The 26,669-nt window shown below is 51.7% G+C and overlaps 1 protein-coding gene across 3 annotated transcripts in view; it reads left to right on the forward strand.

Moving 5' to 3' along the window:
• Positions 1-26,669, forward strand: part of ARHGAP17 (Rho GTPase activating protein 17) — a 41,588-nt gene that overhangs the window by 1,617 nt on the left and 13,302 nt on the right. For all 3 annotated transcript variants that reach the window (XM_048495580.1, XM_048495582.1, XM_048495581.1), the window contains exons 2-10: positions 18,179-18,218; positions 20,831-20,935; positions 21,657-21,733; positions 22,317-22,428; positions 22,585-22,661; positions 23,011-23,122; positions 23,712-23,780; positions 23,920-24,001; positions 25,798-25,925. In XM_048495580.1, the coding sequence (XP_048351537.1) occupies positions 18,179-18,218; positions 20,831-20,935; positions 21,657-21,733; positions 22,317-22,428; positions 22,585-22,661; positions 23,011-23,122; positions 23,712-23,780; positions 23,920-24,001; positions 25,798-25,925 (802 nt within the window). The remainder of the gene's footprint in view (positions 1-18,178; positions 18,219-20,830; positions 20,936-21,656; positions 21,734-22,316; positions 22,429-22,584; positions 22,662-23,010; positions 23,123-23,711; positions 23,781-23,919; positions 24,002-25,797; positions 25,926-26,669) is intronic.

A 26,669-nucleotide genomic window follows, 5' to 3' on the forward strand; every position in this document is an offset into this window, starting at 1 on the left:
ACTTCTTTATTGCCCAGACAGTGGGTCTCTTTGCATTGATAGCTTTGACTCAAAATGTTAGTTGTATCAGAGGGTAGCATGTTGGTCTGTGGCAGAAGATCTGGATTCGAATCCAGTACTGCCTTAGAGACCAGCGGCATGTTCAGGTTGTAAACTTTCGGGAGCCAAGGGTCCCTTCAGCAGCCGTGGTGGATCTCTAAAAGTCCTGCTGGGCATCAGTATAGCTCAGGGGTAGGGAACCTGCGGCTCTCCAGATGTTCAGGAACTACAATTCCCATCAGCCCCTGCCAGCATGGCCAATTGGCCATGCTGACTGGGGCTGATGGGAATTGTAGTTCCTGAACATCTGGAGAGCCGCAGGTTCCCTACCCCTGGTATAGCTAGTAGTGTTTATCAGTGATTCTTTCTTTCTTTTTTCCCCATGTTTTTACTAAGGGAAAATATTTATGTTGTTATTTGCTATATTTGAGAAACTGGCTTTAACCCACAACAGTAAAACATTTTGTATCAGCTCCTCTGGGAGCTGATATTGTAGGGATGCTTCAGGGCTGCGCTCACCCAGTTGACTTGGAAAGGTTTCTTACTCAAGGTCCGAGGGTTCCACTTGGTGTTTTTCAGTCACTGGAGCAGCAAATACATGGATAGGAATACTACATGTCCTCCATCCTGGGTTTGTGCTTTGCTCAGTAGTCAGTGAGGGTTCTTCTGAAGTGTTTTGGATTTTCAGGTCAGCAGAGAGTTTGATGCTTGGATTCATGAGTCCTGGGTTCAAGTCATTCCTGATAGGCTGGTTTCAGTATGCTACGGTCTTGAGTTCTCATCTGTAAAATTGAGTTAATGAAGGCCTACCTATCCAGGATATTGCAAAAGCTATTAGGCAATGCTCTGACCTGCTCTGAACCTCCGGAGCAAGGTGGGAGTTGTTTCTCCCTCTTGGAAGTGCAGTGTTTATTGTTACAGTAACTAACTATGGTTAGCACAACTCGGTCTAAACATTTACAATAGCAGGTTTGACCCCGAAGTATTGGAGTTTGATATGGGTGTAGCTCTCACTGTGACTCCTTCTTGGTCTTCCAGACCCAAGGATAGGGTGTTTAGCAAGGAAATAAAGCCACTGTGTTGGGCTTTCTTTGTTGGCATAACGGATTCCTGGATTGCTTGGCAATTACAGAAAATTCACTCCAGGCCAAAACAATGAACTGGGGTAGGGCTTAGTCAAGTATACAAAAAACTAAGGATATGGAAAACGTATTGATTTGGGGGGTGCTTTCCTTGGTTCTCCCTTTGTAGTGCTGTGAAGAAGAAGATATGAAATGGACACCCTTTGGTGAGAATCTCCTCCATGAACACACGAGTAGTAGTTGGTTGCTGCCAGCCAGCTCTGTGAGCTTCCACCTCAAAGTGATCTTGTGGGGAGAGCCCACGCTGGCCAACTTTTCCACAGTGGTGGTTAGGGCAGGAGAAGGAAAATGAAACTGGAATCCGCAATCCAAAGCGTTGTGTATATGTCAGCAACCATGTGGCACTTCAGTAATAAAAATTAATCAGATTAAGGTCAGTTTGAGGATGATATTAATGTTTATTTTTATTTTATTTATTTTATGTTTCATATTTTTATCCCTCCCTTCCCCAGAGGGCTTATGAGCATTCAAACCAGTCTATGTGTGTTTTCTTGTCACCTTCACAGGTGTCAATAATATTGTCCCCCCCCACCCCCGCCCTTACAGATAAGGAGGTTAGCCTTCCTGTTTGAGGTGAAGCTTGAACTAGGGTTGTCCTGGTAAAAAACTGGGCCTGTACTAGGTGTCAAGGTAAGGCAGACCTGTACCACTTTTTTTTCTGAATGGGAAAAGGAAACAGTGGGCTCTGTGCGAGAGATTTATCCAAAGCATTCTTGACATACCTTTAGATGCCTGTGGCACTTTGAGGGGCCCTGTGCCGGCCTGAAGGTGACTTTGACTGCAGAAGGGAAAGCAGACTTTGCTTGGACCGTCTGCAGCTATCAGAATTATTTTATTGCAGAGGCTATCTCGGGTGTGCTTAGCAATCTGTTCGCATTTTTCTTCTAATCAGGACGTTTCGGCATAACGTCCTCTCCCCAGAAGATGCACTTTACGTGAGTGAGTGAGCAACAGGGTTTGAAGTCAAAGGAGAAATGGTTGTGATATTGGTTGTCATTCTCGTTATGGTTTCTTAGGCAGATTGAGTGTACTGCAGTCTGGAGTTTCCCAGAACTATTTATCTCCTCCCTCCCCCCAAAAAACCTCAGTTGGCCTTTGTAATTAAAGTGGATTGATGTGAGGGGGGCCTTAATGGGGGGGTCAGTTATGGAACCTGAAAAAGTTTCCTGTGAGCTTTTTAAAGCTCAGTCAGGCTGAGTATTATTCTTGACTCTGTTTCATGTCAGAGTTCTGATTTTTGCACTGCTGTATGAAAAAGTGAGTTCAAAAACATCCTCCCCAGTTCTAGTCTTCAAAAGCCAAAGTGTTTTCAGGAATGCCCGGTGATGCCAGGAAAAGAGTCTTTCCAGTGGAAACAGGGCTCTGCTTAGAGCAACGGGGACACAGCTTCTCTCTCTGATATTGCTGGGAGACGGTCATGAGTTCTCTTCTGTGACACTTGGCGGTGCAAAGCTCATGTCATGCTTTCGTTGAGATACCACAGCGCGAGTGGGTATGGTACCATGGAAGGGCTTGGGTTTCAGTGGTGTGGAAAGGATATGATGCACGTTCTGGAAAGACAGAAGCTGTTTCCAGAATTGCAGGTTGGTGGCCACTGCTGGCGTAACTGGTTGTGTGAACGGTGAGTCCAACGTGCTTCAGTACTGACTGCATCGTAGTCTGGTGCTGCCGTCACGTTGCTCTGAGACTAACTTTGCCTGTGGGCTTTTCAGATCAGGCCTGGGGTTTTTGCTTCCCTCAGCTTTATTAGCAGGGACGAGTCCCATGCTCTTGAAGCGACCTGTTAGTTTGCCAATTTTTCCTCCTAATTTGCCTGCAATTACTGGAGCCAATTTACTGATGATTCATGTTTGTTTTTACATGTTTAATCTGAGTTTGAGAAGGCTCGAAATAATGAGGAAGAGAGGCTGAGAATGGCCGGGGATTTTGACTGTGTCCTTTCTGTGCTCCTGTAAGCAGATCTATGCTGGGAAGACTACATGGGTGGTGAAATGAACCGAAACACTATGCAAACTGGAGTCTGACCATCTCATTTAAATGGCGCGTTGCTTTGAATCGAGAGCCCCGTACCTTGTTGGCATCCTTTCCCCTGACTAGGCTGCCAGTTCACCATTAATTACCACTTCATAGGGTAGCTGTGTTGGGGTGTAGCAGAGCTGCTGGGTTCAAGTCCAGCACACCTTGGAGATGAGCAAGGTTTGGAAGCTTAAAGCCCAGAAATGGTTCTGGTCTCTGAGGTGCTGCTGGACTCGAAGCTATGCTAATTACAGTGTTTTCCTCTGGCGTTTTGCTTCTGACCAAGCCAGGGTCTGCAATAACACCCCCCCCCCCCCCGGCCCTTGAGGTTCATTGGCACTTTCCTACTGATGTTTTCAAATGCATACGTTTAAATAGCAGTACATGCACTGCGCTCCTGTTCTGGAACTCTAGGTGGACATCTTGCCTGGCTTCTGAAATGTTCAGGCTCCATGTCCTCTCTGGGCTCAAAAATGTTCTGACATTTGGTTTGGTGTGTCAGGCATTGTTCAGGCCGCCGCCCCCGTCCCTCCCCACCTCCTGCCCCAAGCTCTATCTCTGCCATTTTAGCTTCACCTAAGAGGTCGCATTCCTTTCGGCATCCCCCTAAACTGGATTAAACAGTCTCCCGAGGAAACGGCCCAGGACTCCTCCAATTGGATTGATCGTGTTGTTGCCTTGTTGTCAGGCCTGTATTGTGTGATCTTTTGCCTCCGTTCAACAAGAGCTGCCCTTGTGCAGACTCTAAATTAATGACTGGAGCTTGTTAAAACCTTTTGTCAGGCTGGGAGGAAACCAAAGTTAATATGCTCATTAATCTTCTCCAGGCTGAACTTCAAGAATGTTTGCTTGAATCTGCTTCCAGTAGAACTTCTGCTGGGGTTGCGGCCGGGTTTGGCTGCGGGACAATCTGAAATCGGATCCTCCTTGTGTTTTCCTTTCCCCTTGAATCATTTTTCTTTTGGCTCGGTTTTTTTTCCTGGCAGCTGAGGCATTCTGGATTTTGTGATGTGAAAAGAATTGTGGAAGTGTAGCTGGTGTGCTTGTGGTGCTTGCGCTGTCGGTTGCTGAGAGTGAAGGACAGAGACCGTCATGGTCGAGAGAAATGGCTGAACTCTGCTGCCCCTCAGTCTTCAGTCAAGTGTTTTTGCTTCCTTCCCTGCACGCCTGTTATCCACACTTCAATTTGGGCACAGGGCTGGACTCGGTGTCTGTCAGGAGGGGCACTCAGATAGATTGTCAAAGCAAACTGCTTCACACCAGTGCACTGACTCCACTTGCACTGTAGCCATCTGTACTTCACTGTACAGTTTGGAGAAAGCCAGTGAGATGTAATTTGGGCATGCAGCTCGACTGGTGGCTTGGCCTTCCTGCTCTTCCTCCCTTTCATTTCCAGAAGAGTCCGTCCTGCCAGTCTTAACGGGCGTCAGTGCTGGATGTTTTTGTTTTCTGAGCAACACTCATAATCCCCTTTTTCTGTCTAGCGGTGGCGAATTAAGGGTCCGGATTATCAAGTTTCGCTCCCTCACAAGCACTTGCTACAGACGGGTTGTGTTTACAGTGAAGGATTTGCTGCACTGGTTTCTCTTGTGGCCAGTGGACGGCAATCTTGAATTGGAAGCGTTCTGTGTGAGAGAACGTTGGTCAGCTCTTGCATTAGCTCTGTTTCATGTGCTTTTGAGGTTGGTGACCCTTTGCCCTCGCTGTCTGCACTCGATGAACTATCATAGCCATCCAAAAGGGCTGTGGCAGAAACCAGGCAGGTGAAGATTTCCCAACACTCAGGGCTGATACAGCTCGTGTTGGCGAGTGTGACGGAGCTCCTGGATGATGCGAGAGCTCCTTGGGCTGGGCTCAGCGGCTCTGACTAAGTCCCTGGGGGTGACCTCACTCGGGCTGCTGAGAGCTAATTTGACCACGGTGCTGTGGATGGCAGAGAAGATCCTGCCCATAACCACAGCAGGTTTCCAGACACCAAAAGGCGAGTTGGTTTCTCTTTGTATCGCGAGGGATCTGTCTCTTGCAGACAGTCCTTCCTGAAACCAGGAGCTTCTCTTGTCACGGGCTCATTCTCAGCACTTTGACCCTCCTGGGGCTGAAATGAGAGCCAAGACCAGGAGGATCCCTTTATTATTATTATTATTATTATTATTATTATTATTATTATTATTATTAATTAGACTTCTGTTCCGCCCCTCCTCTTTCGGGCTCTGTTAGTGAATGATAATCCTCTTGCAGGGTGAGGGCCACAGGAGAGAGAAGCTGTGCTGCTTGGGTCAGGCTGGTCTTTAAAGCAGCAGAGTTCGAGTGATGTGTTCTTTGCCAGGGAAAGGCGCTTAACAGAAGAGAAGGCCTTTTTTTGAAAGAGGGAGGGCCGTGACTGGGCACATGGTCACTCAGCTGAATCTCCTGCCTTGGAGGAGAGAGCGGGAAGTTGGAATCGGACTGTTCATTAAATCAGCAGCATTTGGGATTGGCTCAACGGATTCAGGTTAGGCAAAACAAAAGAAAACACAGCTGGAAAATGCAGGGCAGAATCCAAAAAGCTGCTTCAGGGACCCCCAAGAGCTTGCAAGTTTTTTGCTTGCTGGATTTCCCAGTTTCTCCTTTGGAGTCAAGCTTTTAAAATGTTCGTCATTCTCTGGGAAGTTGTCACCAAAATGCCTTACGCAGGTGTTTTTTTGTTTGTTTATTTCCAGTTGTTTTAAATCGGAGGAACGACTGAATACTGCTGAATGTTTAAACATCCACAGTGTCAGCTTCATTGAAGGCCTATTGAAAATCCATGCTCTTAAATTGGTCAGAGAATGCATCCTCTTAGTATCTGGAAAGTCCAGAATTTCTTCCCTGGAGCACATCAACTGAAGTTGACCCCCCCCCCCCCCATTGCAAAGCTTGCTAAAAGCTCATTTGAGCACCACCCTCCCCACTTTCAAATTGTTGGGCTTTGCTGTTTCCCCCAGCTACATTTTGGTCTTCACTGTGTGCAGATAAGAGTGGCTGAGCCAGGCCTCGCCTTCCACTTTCAAGGAAGATAAGAAGCAGCTGTTCTATGTGACTAAAATTGCTGTCCTGGCTCTCTTTGTGAATGATTTTTTTCTTAGGGTTCCCCAAATAGATGTCTGAGAGGAAGTGAAACAGCAAATGCCGCTCACTGCCTTTTACAAGGAAGCTTAAGTTTGGGAGGGGGGAGGAGGGACTTTGCTGCTCAGTTCTGGAAACATCAACAAACACTCCCTTCTTGCTCTTGTGGCCTGGTGGGCCTCAGGGTTCAAGTCTGATGTCCAGGATGTTGAAATAGCCTTTGCCCTTCTTCCAACTGACGTCTGACTTGCAAAAAAAAAATCAGTTTCTTCTTACTGGATTGAGTATGACATCCTGAGCTGAAAGCATTACATGGTAGGGCCAGATTTTCACAAGCAGGCATCAATATTGCATGTGCTTGCCTTGGCAGGGATGCATCAGTGGCCCGTTTATCACTTCCATAGTTCTGTTGTTGCTTTTCTTAACTGGATGGAGATGTCCAAAAAAGGACCACATTGGTTGAAATCTGTGGTTGGAATTCCCAAAGCGGCATGCCGGAATTCCCCTGCCCAAGGAGATCTCGGAAGCTAAGCAGGGTCAGTATTTGGAAGGGAGACCACCAAGCAAGACTCTGGAGAGGACGGCGATGGCAAAACCAACTCTGCTTCTCACTTGCCTGGGTCATCAGACGTTGGCTGTGACTTGGCAATACTTTACACGCACGCACAGAGGACTTCCAACTTCAGTTCCATGAAGGGCAGGTCCTCATGGGGACTTCCCAAAAACAGATTGTGAAATAGTGTTGGGGTCTCTTCTGAGAGGACACAGGTCTTTCCACCAGGCACATGTGAGCACCTGGAGGTGTTGTTTGGCTGATGTTACTGTGCAATTTCCTTGGTAAATATTCCTCACTCAAGGCTGCTTGCTCTAGAAATCAGTCAAACGAAAAAAGCAAAATGCAGTGCAGTGTTGAACATGACTCAGAGCAAAATGAAATTGGAGCAGTACTTATTTTATTGCTCTAACCTAAAATGTGTAATGTGTAACTTGGCATATAGAGTAATTCTATTGGTTATAAAGTCTGAAATTTAGAAGTGTAAAAGGTGATTTTCCTACAAGCAGCATTGTGAATATGTCCAGTACTGGGGGGGTGGGGAGGGGGGGAAGAGTTGCAAACGGATGCGCCTTCTACTATCTTAGCACCTGTGGGTAGGGAAAGACACAAATTGTGCAGTAAAGAAAAGAGAATGTTGTTTAGACAGATACACTTTCATTCAGTTGTCATAGGGCTGGCTGCAAACCCAGATATCAAGTTAAGATTTGTAATGCTCTTCAATAGCATATTATGTTTTCTGTAGTAGCTTTTTTTTGGGGGGGGGGGGGGGGGGAAATTAGTCACCTTTAAATAAATTTGAAATATGGGAATATGTTGTATGTATCTGCAGTACGCACAGAAATAATCTAAAGTTGCAGATTCTTACATTAAAAACTTTATGCTAGATTTAGTAAATAAACGTTGCCTTAAAGAGCCTTTTACTTATTTCAAAAGAGAAAAAAATTCATTTTCAGTACTCCCCAAAATTTCTATTTTTTCGATCAGGAAAGTTGAGGGGGACCTCCCCTGCCCCCCCCGCCCCCCCTCAAGTCTTTGCATCTCTTCTGAATGCTGTGAAGTCCCTTTGGAGGATCTACTCAGTTGTGGCACATCTTCACTGAAGGTCAGGCCAAGGAAGGAGGGAGCACCTCCCATTGGTCTTTATCTGCCTGGGCCTGGGTGTCACAGGTCGTGGCCTGGCAGAAGTTTCGCCTGGCAGGCTGCGTGTCATCTGCTGTGGTTATCTGAGATGAGAGTTGGGTCTTTAATGCTAGGACTATCCACCCATGGATCAACAGCCCCCACAATCCAGACCATAGTTCATCTGCTCAGTCAGGAATGATCTGCCGTGCCATGATTGTGTGCAGCCAGCCTGGAATCCACAGAGGTTTTGTGAGCTCTTGGCTCGGTTATATAGACGTAATGAATTGCTCCTGAATCTAGGAGAAGGGAGCAGGTGGAAGGCTGATCTTGCATCAATCCTGGTTTGGCACGATTCCATCACGCAGCAAATGCTTGTGTTTTGGGATGATCTTAAAGCTGCGTGCGAAGGGATGATGCGGCAAGGCCAGCTGGGCCCTGTGCCATTCAAACTGTCCTCCTGTAAATCTGGCTCTTCCAGAAAAGGCTGCCTCTCTTGAGTGGCCTCTGTGACTTGGATCCATTATAAGTCTCGAACCCATGGCACGCCTGGGCCAACCTGACCTGGGGGTGTTTTTCAGAGCCAGGGCCCTCCACACCAGCCCAAGATGGCACCTAGAATTTAAAAATGGAAATGACTTCCTCTGTCAAATAGCCAATGAGTGATCCTGTGTGTGTGTTAAGTGTTCCCACTCATGTCGACCCTGCGAAGCAGCCTCCACCTCCAAAACCTGTCAGCAGCCTAGCTCAAGTCTTGCCAACGGAGGGCCTTTGTAGAGTCAGTGCATCTCATGTTGCGTTTTCCTCTTTCCCTGCCACCTACAACTTTCTTGCAGGAAGGACTATAGTGGCACGAGCTTGAAATTCGCAGAGTCGGGTGCCATCCCTGGGAGTCGTCGCCGTTGTCGCTGTGCTGCAGAATCTTTCCGAGTACCTCTTTATGCACATAGTGGATTTGCAGCTTGTGGGGGCGGGGGGTTGCTTTATTTAAGCAGTCTTGCAATAAAAAGGATCCCAGGGATTGTCAGCAGGTAGATGGATGCTTCCACCTTGTCTGGCTTATGTGTTCTCAGTGGCCTTGACTGACCACTATCTGCCGTGCCTGTGTTGGACTCAGTAAGGCAATTCCTGCTGCTTTGTGATTGCAAGCAAACAAGGAGGTGAAGGCACAGGGCAGGCAAGCCTGAAGGCCGTGAAATGCTCCTTTGCCTCGTTGTGTATTTACTGCAGATACAAATAAATGAGTCAGGGCATCAAATGTGGCTTCACTTAGTTAGTGTTTCTGGTTAACCTGGGATAATAGCTGTTTTCCCCTCGGGACTGTCAAAATTACCTTTCTTAACATACGCTGAGGAAACCAGAATGGTGGGGATTCAAAGTGACATGGCTTGGGTTTGTCATACCCCCCCTGAGCAGCATCCCAAATTTAGCCAGATAATAGTCATTTGAACGAGGAGGCATTTCCTGTGTCAGAGGCTGAAACAAACAAAAACTGGATCTGGTTGTGGTTGTGGTTGTGGTGGGTTTTCCAGGCTGTGTGGCCATGGTCTGGTAGATCTTGTTCCTCTAGTTTCGCCTTCATCTGTGGCTGGCATCTTCAGAGTGTGATACACCCGGACAGAGTGTGTAACAGACTTCCCTCTGTGATTGTGGCGTTCCCCCTCCCCCTCCTGCGGCCCAGGCTGACAATCCGTCCCTCCGTCCCTGTCCGAGGTGGTGTTCTCCTCGTCAGTGGCCCCGGTCTTTGGGGCTCGCGCAGTCAGTTGCCGAAACCACCGGGGGGGGGGGGGTCGCCTAGGGAGGAGGGGAAGACGCCCCCCTCTCCTGCCTAAGGCTCGCTCTAGACGCGGTTGGGGTCTGCAGCCCCCCTGGTGAGGGGGCGTCTATACCCCTGATCAGCCTCCCTTTCCTCCCTCGTCCCCTCCCTCTCCCCTGTGTCTCCTCCGCTCGCTCGCTCTCTCTCTCTCTGCTCTTCCCCCACGCCCGTCCTTTCCTGCCTCGGCCCCCGCAACTCCCTCCCACGACCCGTTGCAAGCAGCCTCGCCCTCCCGTCTCCCTGGCCCTTATGTAGCCTCTCTCGGGCGGCGGGGGCGTTCCCGGCCTCGCTCTCCGCCCGAGGGCCTGCCGTCGGCGGCTTCACCAGCCGCAGCTGCGTTGCTCCCCCGTCGGCAGCCGGTGGGCTGACGAGCCGCAGCTGCGTCGCGCCGCGGCCGTCCCCCGGCCGGCCGGCCGGCCATCCCGCCGGCGCTTCCCTCGTCGGGCCGGCCGCTGCGGGGTCCCGCCGTGGGCTCCCCGCCGGCCCCGCCTCCCAGCTGGGCGAGTCCGGGGCGAGCCGACGCGGCGACCCCCGGACAGTGATACACCTGATACACCTCTGAAGATGCCAGCCACAGATACAGGCGAAACATTAGGAACAAGATCCACCAGACCACGGCCACACAGCCCCCCGGGGAACCCGCCAGAACCAGATGAATCTGGCCGTGAAAGCCTTCGACAATACAAAAAACTGGATCACTCGAAGAAGGCCGCTTCCCGTGTGGGCTTGCAGCTCAGTGTTTCCTGGGTCTGGAAAGATGGTTAGCCTAGCGGAGTGGCTCCTTGTGGCAGGGCTCTGTGCCTGTATAGCCCATGTTTCTCTGCAGAGCTTGGTACACGGTACATGGTGGAGGGCCTTAGGCGAAGTGCAGTCTGTTCCCTGCCTGCGATGTCACAAGAATGCTGTCCTGTGCCCCTCTGACGGAGCAAGCAAGCAAGCGCTCTGTATTAAACATGAGAGAGGAATCGCCACAGCTCTGTACAAAGCGCAGGCGGGAGTCATAGCAGAGGGCTGCCATAGCAAGAGAGCTGCTTGCTTGAATTAGCCGTGGCCGCTTGACCGAAACCACAAGCGTCTCACTTCCCAGGCCTTCGTCTCAGCAGGGCCAGGGTTCAGCTGCCTGCTTCAACAGACAGGTCCCCTCCGTGAGACGTGAGCACACGCTTTCCTGACATCAGCGCCACTCTCGTGTTTATCCTGTTGCCAGGCATCGCGCAAACAGATGGGCTCGCCCAGTGACGCACAGTCAGTCGAAGGGGCCGGCTGATGAAGCAGTGTTGGAAGGCTGGGTGGGTTTCTCCAGTCTGGGCGCGGAACGCTCGTTCCAGACTGAAGAGGCCGGGAAGGGAACATTTGCAGTGCTGACCTCAGCATAAATGAGAATGGATTGTGGGGGAAAGAGTTCTCGATCCGAGGCGCTGCAGAGTAATCAGAACACCAATAGACTCTGAGTTGCTTTCAATAAATTAATTTCTACAAAATGTGAAGGGGTCAGTGCTAAATCTCTCCAGGGAGAAAAAGGGCCTCTGGAAGGCTTAAAGGCAGAAGATCAGCACGTAAATGAAACCTGCTGTGACAGGGGGCCTTGAGAAGGCCAGAAACCCTGGAGTCAGGGTAGGGGGGGAGCAGCTGGGCCTTCTCACAGTTTTCTTCTGATCAGGCGGGACCCCTCCTCTGCAAGCAGCCTGCAAAACAAGAGCAGGGCCTGGAGTCCTCAACAATATTATTTTTACATGGCTCTCTGGGAGCAAGCATGGCTGAGATCGTGCCTAGTATGTTTCAGAAATTGGACTTTGAGGGCACACTTACCTTCAAATGCACCTAGCTTCCATGCCAAGTGATCTTGGTGCAGCTTTATCTGCCAGATCTCCCTGCGTACCTTGATCACGTGGAAAGGTGCCTTTTACTGAAGTTTTTTGGAAAGTAACTGGCACCTCGCCATTTTGAAACCCTGCTTTTGGGGGCCTTGGGAGGGCCAATAGCTCTAAATATCAGCCCTTCGTTTTGGATGTAAACTACCCCGCTGGGTCCCTCGGCCTTGTGTGATTTGGCTGTTGTGTTACATGTGTCCAGCTACAGTTACGAGAGTAGAGCTTTGTGTTTGCAGAATCTGCCATGAGCTGGGACTGTTGTTGGGACAGGAGAAACTGAGCTAATGGGGTGGATTTCCTAACAGGCATTCTGTCTGGAACGTCTGTTAGAAAATCCACACCGGTTACAGTTGGAATAGACACTCTTGCGCCCAACTGCACCTTGCCCCGTTGCTTCTGGCAGCCGGTGTGGAAAAATATGTCCATTCAAGACTTGGATGCTGCTTGTGGGTGACATTTCAAGGGAACTCCCAGATCACTGGTTGAGCCAAACAGAGGTTCTTCCCCTCTCCTCCCACTCTGTGACCTTCTTCCTTATTGCCGTTCTGCCCGGCCTTTCTGAGTAGTTAGCTAAGAGATCACAGAATGCTGTTCTGTAGGCGTCATCCTCGGATAAACCTTGGTTGATCCTGGCTGGTGGTTTTGTACAAACTCTGGTCTTTATTTACTGGCTCTCAAGCTCAAAACAGAAAGAATAGTCACTAGTTGCAGATTCTGTCATTTACTAAACCACTACTTGGGCTGTTCAAGCTTCTTTACAATTCTGTGGGCCCAGCCTTTTGTGTGTGGGGGCGGGGGGGGGGGCATAAATGGAAGTGAGCTAATCCTGCTGCTCAAACTTGAGGGGGGAATCTATGTGGCAGCATCCCCAAATCCTCCAGGACCTGGACCACCTGGCCGCAGGCCTCCCTGTTGGTAACTTGCCTGCTCAGCTCTGGGCCTCTTGTTGTCTGAAGCTGCAGCCTGTGATCGACTCGCCGCCTTTGCTGGAGAGGAAACCGGGCCCTCGGATTCTGGCGCCTCCGTCTTGGCTTTTGCACAAAGCTGCAGGAATTTCCACGGAATTTTCCCCCTGGCACCAAGTCCAGCCATTGTGCTGTGGAAAGTGAGCAGGATGTATTATTGGTCATGCAGCTGAAAAGATGCTTTCAGCTTCAAAAGTTACTTTTCTTGTTTCCTGTTCTGAGGCAACACAAATAACACTCGGTCTGCTGACACAGGTCGTGCAGGCTGTGGTTCCAGAGGTGCTTTAATAGGGGTGGGTTTGTACATGTACACTGGATTTCAGAGAGTAAATGTAGGCGCTCCCCCCCCCCCCGTTCCTTAAGTTCTGCTTTTAGTGTTCCCTTGGGACCATCAAGGGTTCTCCAATAAGCGCCCTGATGCCATCCATGTTCTTGTGATGTGTGTTGAGATAGCTTTATTCGCCTGCTGCTTCCCTGTGGACAATCAGCGAGTCTCTTGTTTTTCCACACCTTCTGCCTCTCCTGGACAACTTCTGAGATTCTGTGCAATTGCAGAGCAGGGCTTGGAGCTCCTCTTGACTTGTGTTCCCCCCCCCCATTTCTCCTACCGCCTCAGCTCAGTGGCCAGTCCCCATCCCTGACAAGGAGTCAGCCAGCCGACTCTGAAGGAGGCTGTGTGTGGGCGAGCCCGCTCACAGAGTGGCCTGGTGCTTGTGAACTGGGGCCCAGGGATCCTGCTCGCACCTGGGTGTGGTAGCCCAAGGCTCCTCTTTGCAAGTAGGTAGTCTGGTATGCAAGGCCGGTGGCTCTTTTTCCCTTTGAAACTATTTTCCCGGCCTCTGTGTTGTTGCAGGAAGAGATCAGGTAGGTGGTGGCATCATGAATCTCCCAGTTAGAGAGGCGCTAAACAGTCCTGCCGGATTCACAGGGGGGCACTTAGCCACTGGCCCCATGTTTTGTGGGGCTAAAAGCTGTGAGTTATTCAGGCTACAAAGCACTGTACTTGGGCAGCTGGCAGAACTTGGGGACTGTGTTTATTTATTGAGCTTGTTTAAAGTTCACTTTTCTCACTGAGACTCGAGGTGGATTGTGGAGTATGCAGGGGAGAGAGAGAGAGAGAGAGAGAGAGAGAGAGAATGTCCTCCGATAGTATGAGGCATTGGATGGATAATCCTGTAGGGCCAGGAGTATGAAACTGAACACTGTGTGCTCTAACAGAAGAGGCACCGTCAGCCTTGCAATTGAACCAGGCAACAGAGCTTGGAATGCCAAATTAGGTCACCCCATGATGAGCCAACTGCCCAGGGTGGCAGAGTGCTACCTGCACCGAGGGCGGCGTTAGAAAGGGGCAAAGCAATTCAGTCAGTCATCCCTGTTATCTTTGAGGCAGAACAGAGGCCCGCTTTCTCAATTACCGTGTTTCCCCGAAAATAAGACAGGTTCTTATATTAATTTTTGCTCCAAAAGATGTGTTAGGGCTTATTTTCAGGGGATATCTTATTTTTTTCCCATGATTTTGCAACCACGCCCCCCCCCTCCCCCCCACGAGACCAGATCAGCTGCTCGGGGGAATCTATAACTAGGGCTTATTTTTGGAGTCGGGCTTATATTTCAAGCATCCTCCAAAAATCCCAAAAACTCACGCTAGGGCTTATTTTGGGGGTAGGTCTTATTTTCTGGGAAACAGGGTATGTGATAGATTGGTCCGGGACTGGAAATAGGAATGAAAAGATCACAGGTTATTTTCGGTGTCAGTACTTGTTTCACCACCGATAAATAGATGTTGGGGCTTTAGAGCGAGTCAGGCCCCCCCAAGTCTGAAACTAGTTACTCTTGCAGTTGGGTTTATTGTTCATTAAGTATCTGGGAAGCGATGGACTCCAGACCAGTGTTTCCACTCAACAGCTGGGATTTCTCAGAAACGGACCTTTGGACGACTCTCTTCTCAGGGCTCAATAGAGCAACCACTTTGCTGCTCTACAGTGGACCAGTAGTCACTGAAACCTTCAGGGGAGGTGGGCGTTCCAGTTCCTTTGTCGCAGGCAACCACTTGGTGGCAGAAGGCTGGGTCCTGGCCCTGCCCCTCCAATATCTCCAGCTGAAAGGGGCTCTTTGGTGTTGGGCCCACCTGGGAGAAAAAGCCACAGTTCTCAGAGAGTTGCTGCCTTTCCAAATTAGCTGTGGTGGCCTAGATCAGGGGTCTGCAACCTGTGTCTCTCCAGATGTTCATGGACTACAATTCCCATCAGCCCCTGCCAGCATGGCCAATTGGGCTGATGGGATTTGTAGTCCACGAACATCTGGAGAGACGCAGGTTGCAGACCCCTGGCCTAGATGGACCATTGAGCATGAGGCAGGTCCATGTCTGGTAGCTGAGCTTCCTCATTCCAGGCAGTTTGCTGGTCTGGTGCCAATTCAGCAGTTTCTCGTCCAGTTTCTCCTCCAGAACTGCTGAGCGGCCAGATCTCCCCCCAGTCTGAGGTGGCTCCTTGGCCTTTCTGAGGAAGGACTTCCTTGTGTTCTGGGGATTCCTCTTCCTTTAACTGGCGCTCTAGACGCTCCCTTGGATCTGTGGTGACTCATGGCTAGGAAATGTGTCAGGGAGTTGTTTAGCTTGAAAAGCGTGTGTTTTTCCAGGCTGCGTGCTGTTGTGTTCAAACGGATGGACTTTCACACAGGCCTTGCTGGCCGGCCAGCCAGAAGAAACTTGGGTGATGCCTTCTGTTTTGTTTGGGGGTGGGGCTGCCTTGGAGAACAGGACTGAGGAGACTGCATAGTTCTCTGCTTACTCAGAGAAGATAGTTTCCCTGGACTCCCAACTGCAGTGAGAACCTTGCTGGACTCCCAACCTTGCTCCTAAATGTGTTTAGTCAAGAGCAGATCCCATAGGTTTCAGTAGGACTTGCATTCATGTGCCATGTGTCTATCCAATCCCTGCCTATAAGGAGTTCACAATGGCAAGCATGGCTTTCCCCTCCTCCATTCTATCCTTCCAACACCCCTGTGAAATAGGCGAAGCTGAGCATGACTGGCCCTGGCCCTGTTATGGTTCAGTTTTGGTTGCCGGCTGAGGTCAAAATTCAGACCCCTGCTTGGACTACAGAGTGGGCTGCCCTTGTCTGTTTCTCTCTCCGGGCAGCAATTCCAGAGCATTTTTTGCTGTGGTTTGTGAGCTACGTCCGTGGTTGTTTCAGGCTGGAGAACAAATGCACCAAAAGGTGGGCTGCTCTGTGGGGCAGTTGAAATGTTGGGTTGGATTCACCAGGATCCAAGTCCTTCAGTACGTTGCTTCCAGGAAGGCTTTCCTCCACCGGCCGAACAGATCTGGGAGATCCTTCCTGCACCTGGGCTCCCAACTGTGGGCAGTTCGCTTGTCCAGGAGTGCCCCAAGATGTCACCAAACTCCCTGTGCTCCCCGGGCTCCAAAAGCGGGCCCAGCGGCCTTCCTCACAAAGGCATGCACTCACAGCCCTGCGTTCTTCTCAGGCTCTCTGGAAACTAGGCACACAGCTGGTAAAAATAAAGTGTGGGAGTTGAAACAAAAAGCACTGTGTTAGAAAACAAAAGTTAGCATGAAGAAAGAAAGGAATCCACCCTGGCAAGAGCTTCCTTCCCATCTCCATATCTTGCCCTCAGGTAAAGTCTGCAGTTGCACGGCTGGCCTGCTTCCACTTCTGCTGGGGCTTGGGGTGCTCAGCTGTTATCGGCCCTTGTGAATGGTTGAGGATCTCACGATTCTCTTGGGGTAAACCTGCAGATGTGGGTGGCGGGAGGTCCATGTTGCAAAGCACCCAGGGATAACACAAGCTGCACTCAGGAGTCTGAGAACAGGAGCTGTGAGTGGCAGGAGAGAAGCTTGTGGCTTCCAGCGAGTTCTCAGTTCTGCTTCTGGAAATGTGCAGATGGGTTTTGTGGCAAAAAGGGACAGGAGCATTTGTCTGCCTGAACAGAGAAGTTGCGCTTGGTGAGTTTCGCATACCCTCAAATATGGAGAAGAATCGGCACAATGCACGCAGGTGTGTGCAAATGTTGAGATTCCAGAGGAAGGTGACTTTTCTAAAGTGCTGCAAATTTTAAATTTTCCCCAGTACCGGCGTGGTTTGATGGTTAAGAGAGTCAGATCAGCATCTGGGAAACCAGGATTTGACTCCCCTGTTATGTCCCAGAAGCTCGCTGGGTGACACACACACACCCCCCACCCCCGCCTAATCACACTTTCTCAGCTTAACCTACCTCACAGGGTTGTTGTAAGGACAAAATGGAGGAGAAGACAAGACAAGACTGTCGGCCACTTCAGGTCCCCACTGGGGAGAAAGGCAGGTTGTAAATGTGTTTAAATACATAAAATGTGCCAAAGCTCAGGATTTGGATACTTGGCGACAGCCAGTCCTAGCCCTGATGTTTCCTTTTAACAGTGATTTTACAATGACTGGCATCCAAAGGTGGGCAGAATGAGTTCTGTGAGCCCCGAGGCCGTTGTTCTCAAGTACTGGACCCCCCCCCCTCCCCCCCCCCGTGTCGTGAGCTCTGGCAAATACTCCTGGAAAATGATGTTGGTCTTTCCAGTGCGACTGGGCTGCTTGAAATGTACGGGGCAAAGGGAGGTTTTTTCCTTGTTAAGGCAAAGTTTTGTTGGGCATGTGCAGGAAGTGGAATTTAAAAGCCTCTCGGGAGCATGGGTGGCGAACATCTGAAGCTCTTTTATTGGTACGGGTGGAGGGGCTGGAGAGCAGGAGCGGAGCGCTGGCCGTTCCCAGGCCTGTGCAAGATCTGCCAGTTCCCAGAGAAGTTATGAAGCCTATGAACACATAACTCCAGCTGGCAGCAGTCTGGTCAGCATATGGAAAAATGCTTCTCAAAACCAGCTGCCAACCATTAGGCCTGAGCCCAGGTATAGTTTCACACCAGCATAATGCGAAAGCCTTTCCTTCAGGCACAGAGCAAAGAAATGCTGCGTGGAGCAATGTTGCGGGTAAATGGCCGAGGGGCGTAGCGGCCAGACTGACTCCTCTGCCCTGGTGAATCCTCCGAAGACTCAAGGGGGAGACAGGGCCAGGAGACGGCAGCCCTGTGAACAAGAGTTAAAACCCTTCCTGGTTTCCTCCTCAGATGTCCCATCCCAGCCTGTTTAGTTCCCTTAGGACTCTGCCCATAGCCCAAGACCAGCCTGCTGCAGGCAGAGGGTCAAAAGGTCCCCTGCTGAAGTCCCATTCACAAGAAGAGTGCTTTGAGGTACCAGGAAATGCCAAGACACAAAATAGCATTTTAAAAAGGTGTCTTTTTGGCCCCTGCTGGAGGGCAACTTCCACAGATTTGCATCTGTTGGGCCTGGAATGTGATCAATGCAGAGAATTACTCTTGGGACTTGCTGTGCTTTATGGCTGGGCTAGCAGGGGAAGATGAGCCCTTTCCCCCACCCCCCAGCCCTTCTGGTTGCTTGGGAACTGGGATGGGAGTCACTTTCACCAGCAAGGTGGTGTCCCAAGAACTGGAGCAGCTGATTCTTGGCAGGAGAACTCTGGCTGCTGGACAGATAATTTCAGTGCCCTCTTTTTCCTCCCCTTCCACAGGGCCGAGAGAACAGAAGTCCTCAGCGAAGATCTGCTGCAGGTATCATCGTCATCAATTCCTGTACTGAAATCAGCTTTAAGGGGTTTTTTTGCTTTTGTCTCACGGTGGGCGGGGAAATATTTAGTTCCAGATAGGACAGAGGAATCTGCCCGGCAGGTTGCCTTGCAGCTGAGAGAAGGAGGCGTGGCTTAATCTAGGCCCTGCTGAAATCTTGCATTCTGGGTCAGCAAATAAGCATAGTTTTTCAGAGCAAATGGGAGAAGGAGTTAAAGTATCCAGTCACTGGACAAAACAATGCTGGGGAGGGGCTAGTTCCAAATACCTGTGAACCTCTGGTCCATGCCTGTCATAGAAACAGGTGAGTGCCAGTTCATACTTCTCAGAGGTGTGGAAGTGAGGCAGAATAAAAGGCCTATCTTAGGAAATGCTTCTGGATTCATAGAATCATAGGCCCCTTCCGCACACACAAAATAATGCATTTTCAAACCACTTTCACAACTGTTTGAAAGTGGATTTTGCTATTCCACACAGTTTCAAAGAGCACTGAAAGCAGTTTGAAAGTGCATTATTCTGCATGTGCGGAATGAGCCAATAGAGACCCCAAGAAGGGCCGTCAAGTCCAACCCCCTGCCATGCAGGAATACACAGTCAAAGCACTCCTGACAGGTGGCCATCCAGCCTCTCTTTAAAAACCTCCAAAGAAGGGGACTCTTTGTCTCTGGCAGTGCCAGGTAGGAAAGGAACTCAGTAGTCGCCTCTCAGTGAACAGGTTTCCTGGCAAGGGGAGTGGGGTTGAGAGGCTTCCAGACTCTTGGCATATAAGAGATTTAGATTCCCAACATAAGGCAAAAACGGGGGGAAAAAATTCTATCCTTGCACTTCAGCTGCAACATCTACCGGCAGGCCTTGCCCCCAGAATAAAAGGTAGTAGCAGATCGGAAGACGGGTTAAAGTTCTTTATTGCTTTTATGTTGCTGGCGAGAATACTCAGAGTTGCACATTTATGGCTTTTTACTCAAACCGTCAGGAGAGCTGGTTTTTGTTTAAGAGGAGCACAGCCAAGGAAGCTCAGGCTGGGAGGTCCCCCGAGATGCCTCCTCGCGTGGCCGTGTCGAAGGCTCCTCCAGCTCTCCCCTGACTGGTGGCTTTGTGTGCGTGAAGCGAAAATCCATTTCCCCAGCGTTGTTTTCCCATTCTGACCATTCCCTGCGATTAAGCAGAGTGATGGTCTTTTCAGTTCAGGAGGGGGCAGGGGAGAGACACACACTTGGCAGCTGTCCTGTGCAAATATCTGCAGCAAACGTTTGAAACAAGAAGCAAAAAGGTGAGTCTGTTGCCTTGATGATCCGTTGACCTGCTTGTTGTGGCAATGAGGAGGCCTGGAATGATCGTAGTCAACCGTTTGCCAGCCGCAACGCCTGACCCGCTGCACCCAAACGGAATCATTCACTAATTTGCCAGCTTTGCTCTGTTGCGGAGCAGAATCCCCTGAAACCTCTCGTGAGCATCTTCGGAGTGCCTTCCTTCTGCTTCGCCAGATGGCAGGCGTTGTTGTTTTTTCTGGAATGCGCTCCCTTAAGAACGTTCCTTTTAAGAAACGGAGAAGGGCCCTTCTGCCAGAAGGGGATGCATTCTATATGTTGTACTAGACTCAATTCAAAACAGACACAAGCTGTTAAGCAGAAGCCTTGAGAGGAACGCTTAAAACCGCCTGCGGGAGAGCCAGCGCTACGGTGTGCTTGCTGAGTTGTTGGTTTATCTTCTACGGGACTGCCCTTTCGTATGTCAGTGAATGTGCGAAGCAATACATAATACCATTGAATCAGTAATTCAGAAGTGTTTAAATGCAGGTAATAAAAGCATTCACCGTCAGTGGAGAAGTCTTGGGGGGGGAATGAATTGTTCAGTGGTAAGTGCATGGTAGTTCGCACTGGACGTTAGTGTAGTGGCTCGAGCAAGGTTTGCTTCAATTCATGCAAGCATCAAGGACTACTGGGCTTTGCAGCCCAAGAGGATTCGTCTCTATTTTTGTGCCTTCTTACAGTGAAAACTCGTTAGGCATTTTTGGCTGGCTTTGTCCAAACAGAAACCATTCCAGAAGGCCTCTTTCTAACCTTTGTGACTCATCAAAACACAGATAAAACCACATTCTTTTGTTGCCGTTGGTGGAGGTTCCCAGCCGAGATCTTGGCAGGCCCCTCAGACATCTGAGGGAAGATTCCTTCCACAGGAAGAATCTCAGCTGCTTGCTCAAGATGTCTTGCGTGTGAGCTCTCTTTCTTCTGTGGCTTCATTCTGGAGCTGCCGGTGTCTGCTTGCTTTGAGTGAGGCAACCCACAGCTCACACGGCCCCCTTGCTTATGAAATGCAGGGACTGCTTTTCTGCCCTCTTGCAACGATTCCTTTTTTGTTCATGCCACAAAGCCAGAACTGAGCCTGTGTTGGGCCTGCTCAAACTGCAGTTTCCCCAGGAAAGAATCTCGGGGCGGGGGGGGGGGGGTGTCAGAGTGGGTGAAATCTGTGTTGCAGCTCCTCATCTGTTCACTACAGTCTGGGGGGGGGGGCGGGCGTGGGTAACCTGAGCTCCATGCAGAAGGAGGTTTGTATCCCAGGCCCAGGTGCTGAGCGTGCATGGTCTCTTCTCTGGCTAGATCGAGCGACGCCTTGACAACGTGCGGTCCGTCTACCATAACTCCTACAAGCGCCTGATGGCCTGTTTGCATGGTCAGTATGGAACAGACGCCGACAAGAGGCATGTAAGTACAGGCCCTTCCTCGGACCTTCACCCCTTCTTGCGCATCAACGTTCCCAGGCCTCTGGCCGACCTTTGTGTTCCTGTACTGAGCACCAGCCAGCCAGCGCCCACTCAGCGTGCCAGCAAGCCACTTCGGCACCTGCCAGAATGGCCAAGGCGTCTTGACTTGCGTCTTTTGTCACAGGCCGGTGCCTGCCGTTGGCACTGCCTCCTGGAAGAATCTGTTGCTCATTTTTGTGTGTATTATCATTCAAGGCTCTGGGTGTCGGGAAGAGGCCTGCATTTCATGCTTGCTCCCTCTGGCCTTGTGTTTGTGTGGTACCCTTGGGCAGTTCTTCTTGGAGCACACCTCTTTCAAGAGCAGCTGCCAGGGCACAGAGGGAGCTCCATGGTCTCTCCTGGGATGGAGGGTGCTAGGACCCCCTCAACCTGGGGGTCGGAACAGGGGTCGCCTAAGACTCTCTGCATCAGTGTTCTCCATCTGTAAAATGGATACATGTTAGGGTGGGGGGTCACCACAACATGAGGAACTGTATTGAAGGGTCACGGCATTGGGAAGGTTGAGAACCACTGACCTTTATGGTCGGGGTGGAGGTGTCCCCTGTACCTCCCCACCAGTCCTCCCTCCCAGGCTCAGGTGCTGTGATTCTGGTGAGCTGCTGAAGGCAGAGGTCACCCGTGTTAGATGATCTCAAGCAGCGTATTTGTTTCCTCCCGTGCAGAAGAAGCTCCCGCTTACAGGGTTTGCTCAGAACATGCTAGACGGGGCTTTCCAGCTGAGCGACGAGACCTTGCTGGGGTGAGTGCCGCCCCTCCCTTTCGGCTTCCTGAGGGTGGTGGAGGTTCCGGAGGGACCCCTCCTCTTTTGAGTGGACGGCCTCTCTTTCTGAATGCCGCATCTGGCTACTGACTTTTCAGAGCCAGAGATAAACACGGCCCAAATTTGAACTCTATGGATGCTTGTTGATGCTGTATGATGTATCTGTTCACATATGCGGTGCAGTGGGTAGGAGTTGTACCACAGCCCCTTGGTAGACCTGGTTCACATGGCTAACTAGTAAACTGTTAGATTACTTAGTCTTCGGACTGCAAGCCATTTTTTGGTGCACATTGTGTATTGGTGACACTTTGGCTGCACAACCCCCTTTTCTGAATTGTGTACAATATGGGCATCTGGCTGGTGGGAATGGGGGGGTTGCTCATGCTCAAAGTAGATTTGGGATCTCTGTTTTCTCAGCAGAAGCCAGTGGGGTCCTCAGAGCCCACCTCTGACCTCCCCCCCCCCCCCAACTTAGGCCAAAATGGTGGACCATTAGGCAGCGGTTGCACTCGGGGCTGCTTGAAATGCCTGGAAAAGGTGGTGACTTTGCCTTTGTTTTAAGGAAAATGCTGGAGACGTGTGGTGAGGCGGAGAGCAAGCTGGCCATGGAGCTCTCTCACCACGAAGTACAGGTTGAAAAAGAGATCTTAGAGCCCGTCAACCAGCTGACGGAGGTAAGTGGCTCATCACACCCCAGCTGCCCCTTGTGCCTCACGAGATAAAGCAGCAGATAGCAGAGAAAGAGGGCTGGGCGTTTCCAGTTCAGGAGAGCTCTCCACTCCACCAGCTTCTTTTCTAAACTCTCAGCTCCCTGTTGCCTGTTCTTTCAGATGGAAATCCCCAACATTCAGAAGCAGAGGAAGCAGCTGGCCAAGCTCGTCCTGGACTGGGACTCTGCGAGGGCCAGGTGCGCCCCAGCGCTCGGAGGGGCTGGCTCCCGCGGGGGAAAGCCGTCACCCAAGAGTGTCCCCCTGTCGCTCCTTTCCAAAGAGAAGCATTGGATCCTTCTCAGGGGGACCACAGCACTTTTCCAACTGGCCAATTGGCTCACTTCCCCATCCAGCTTTGGCTGCGTTCTTTCTTTGGTAGCCCAGTTGCGGCCACCGGTAGTCAAGAGGAAGCGGGGTCTCTTTCTCAGACAGCGGAATCGAGACCACTCTTTGCCACGTTTCTTGACCACATGTGGTGCTGTGGAGAGACCGTGGCGCACGCAGGGCTTTCCCGCCGAGTTCTCACCGTCCGTCTGTCTTGTGCAGGTGGAACCAGGCCCACAAGACTTCGGCTGTGAACTTCCAAGGGCTCCCGTCTAAAATTGACTCCCTCAAGGAAGAAATGGATGAAGCCGGGAATAAAGTGGAGCAGTGCAAGGTGTGTGGTTAGGATTGCCACCTCTGGGCGGGGAAATACCTGAAGATTGCAGGGGGGTGTGGGGTGGCTGCCTGGGGAAGGGGGGATTTGGGGAGGGGGGAAATCAGGATGTAACGCCACAGAATCCATCCTGCAAAATATCCATGACTCACCAGGGCGACTGGTCTAGCAATTGTCCGGGGGCTGTTTTTGAAATGTTGTCAGTTACCAGGACGGAGCTCCTGCTGACACAGTCTCGCTTGGGCAAAGATCGAGCCCCACCCTCCATTCTCAGGGGGTGAGCGCACGCTCTCTGGTCCCTGGGCGCATCATCTCTCCTCTGGGCAGCCCAAGGCTGGAATCTGCAGCTTCTGCAAGACAAGAGAGACACAGTTGCTGGTGTGAACGCTGGGGCTGTAGACTGGGTGCAGTGTGAGGGACTCGTGCTCTGGTGCCCCTTTCCGTGGCCGGCCTTCACGTCCCCTTCGTTCGTGAGCCGCCAGGCAAGGCCAAGGAATCGGGAGTGGGGAGCAAAGCCCCTCTCTAGGGTCCTGCTGGGAAGCGCAGTTCTGCCTCACGCATTCGTTGCTTCTCTCCCCCCAACTTGAAGGATCAGCTGGCCGCAGACATGTACAGCTTCATTTCCAAAGAAGGGGACTACGCCCGCTATTTTGTCTTGGTAAGCTCCCTGGGCCCCCCCGCCCTCCATGCTCTCTGGCCCAGCCATACATTTCACGTGCTTAAGCCTTCTGCCCCGTTGTTGTGTTTTGTCCATCCGATGCTAACGTTTGTTTTTACAATGTGAGTTCTGTTCTCAGTTGTTAGAAGCCCAAGCAGATTACCATAGGAAAGCATTAGCAGTCTTAGAAAAGGTGCTCCCTGAAATCCAGGCCCATCAAGGTAAAGTAACCCGCGCTCTGTGCCTCTTGCTCTGCCTGTGCTGCCACTTCTGCCCTCTCCTCTCTTCTGACTTGACTCCCCGCCTTCTCTTCGGCATGCCCCCTCCCTCAAGCACATGGGGGGCCCCTCCCCAAGGGGCCCGTCTCCTCGGCAGCTGCGCCCTCCCCAACTTCTGCTAAAACACTAACACACCACTGGAGGGTTTGTCTGGAACCCAGCAGGGCGCTGCCAGGCTGCGAGATAGGTGAGCTCCACCGCTGGACCTGCCGCAAGGAGGCGTCCTTTTCCTGGTGCGCCTCGCTGCTCCCTTGGCTGCCATGCGCATGAAGGTGGGAAGTTGCCTTAATTGGCGCCAGGCGGTCTGCTCGGGTGGAGCTGTTCAGGGTTCCAGGCAGAGGTGGGATTTCCTCAGCCCTGGGGTTGCTCCTGCAAACTCTGCGCAGCCCCTCCCGTAGCAAAGTCAGGGGACAACCTAGAAGAGAAAGGTTTTGTACTCCCTTGCTGGATCCCTGCACCTTCCACCCCTTCCTCCGGCTGTTCACCTTGCAGAGTGAGGCTGGAGAAGTTCCCAGGGGTGGGGGGGTCTGCTCTCACTCCTGGTTGGTGTTTTGGGGCCTAGCCTGCCCCGCCGTGCCCATCGGCAGCAAGTGTTACGTGTGCAGAGTGGCAGGCCAAGCGGAGTGGCCGGGACACAGAGTTCCCCTCTGAGGGTGCTTGTGGGCTTCTCTTTCCTGGTGCTTCCATCATCACTAACCATCTGCTGTACTCTTACCGGGTGTCTTTTTTTTAAAGCTAGTCTGGCAAATAAGAGTTGAAATAACCTGTGGGACAGACTGGGCATGAGATGAGCTTGCTTTTGGAAGACTGTTTGCAAGGACTGTTCTTTCACCCTTCCCAGAAATCAGGATTTCTTGCCCCCCCCTCCCCCCCGCCCCAATGCACCAGTTCCCTGGAGAGGTGGCTGCATGGCCTTCTCTGGCTAACGAGACCCTTTTGTGTTTCCCCGAATGGCAAAGTCATCCCCTGACCCCAACTGAAAACCAAGCAGAGGCACCCCGCGCTTCCTCCTTGCTGCCCATTTGCACGCCCCCTTGGCTGTGCAGCCGTCCGCTCCCCACGTGCCACTGCAGGCCGCCTGAATACCTGGATCTCATCAGTCACTTCCTGTAGATTTTGGAACCCCAAGCGGGTCAAACACTTGCAGGTGCAGAACAACCTGCTTTTGCCGCCTACGCCAGATTGACCTCTATTAATTCCCGCCTCTGGGAAAACATCAAGAATTTTGACACCAAATAGCCACCATCGCACTCTCTGCACCTTCAGTCCACACTGGAGTGAAGCATAAGAGTGAAATGTTGTGGGGGGGGGGGGTTTTGGGGGGGGGGCCTTGTTGGGTGGCATCTGATTGGCACACCTGTTCCGGTCTCTTTCTGAGCTTGCCTCTCAGGTCCCCCCCCGAGCAGTGAGGGAGGCGGGTTGCGACAGGGAGCTCGCACACACACCGAGCCGGGGGCTGCCTAGGTGGGCGACGGGGTCCTGCAGGCAGCTGTAGGCTGATGGATGGTCACCCAGCGTGCACCCCGTCATCCAGAGGGAGTTCTTTAGCCAACGGTTGCCGTGGCGAGTAGAAGTGCACCCGCTGACGACTGGCAGGAGCTGCCCTCTGGCTGATGGGCTCAGTCCTCCCAGCTTGGCGCTCCATCTTCCCCCTGAGCCAGTTGGCTCCTCTGAGCCACGACCGCCATGCTGGAGCCCCTGCTTCTCCAGGCTTACCCTCCTGCTGCCTCTCTGACTAGACAAATGGACAGAGAAGCCGGCCTTCGGGACCCCCTTGGAGGAGCACCTCAAGCGCAGCGGCCGAGAGATCGCCCTCCCCATCGAGGCGTGTGTGATGATGCTCTTGGAAACAGGCATGAAGGAGGAGGTACGACACCCCCCTCGCTGCAGTGGCTCTTCTGGGGGCAGCAGGGGGAGGTGCTGAGCTGGGCCACGGGGCGTAGGGATGGGAGCTGCCTGGACATGACCAAGTCCAGGTGCCTTCCTTGTGGCCTGCCGGGACCATCTGTCTGCTTGCTTGGGGGAATGAGGGGGGATGAAACTTGTTCCCTTCGTGAAAGGGGGCTGGGTGGGGGGCCCCAGGGATAGTAGTGGGCCTCTGGCGGTGGGGAGCTCCTCCCTGCCTACCCTTGTTCCTCAGAACAGCAGGAGAGAGACCCAAGGGTGGAAATGATGTCAGGTGATGATGCACGGCGTCCCATGATGCCACCCAGCGTGCTGACTTCACACCTGGCATTTTGGGCAGACATGATGCCATACATCACTGGATCCTTCCCTGGAAGCTCCCCAGAGATTCTGGCAGGCAGCCGGGCAGCCCTTGTAGCGCACCTGTACTATCAACAGGTGGCAGAGGCTCTGACGCCCCCTCTTATACCTGATCGGATTGCCCAACTGGATGTATCGAAAGCAGCCTGCCTGCCGGTGCAGGGGTTGCTTTCTCTCATTCTGTCCTGGCCTCAGGAGTCCCCCTGGCAAATGGAGGGGCCACGGAGTTCGTCTTCTAATTTAAAAAATCCCTCTTGGAGGCCGTGGTTTTGTCCACACCTGAGGCCCAACTGGTCTGCCTTCCTCTCAGACACCCTGGCTGGGCAGTTTTGTCTTTCCCTGCGGT

Source organism: Sphaerodactylus townsendi, linkage group LG04, assembly GCF_021028975.2.
Source record: "Sphaerodactylus townsendi isolate TG3544 linkage group LG04, MPM_Stown_v2.3, whole genome shotgun sequence".
NCBI lineage: Eukaryota > Metazoa > Chordata > Lepidosauria > Squamata > Sphaerodactylidae > Sphaerodactylus > Sphaerodactylus townsendi.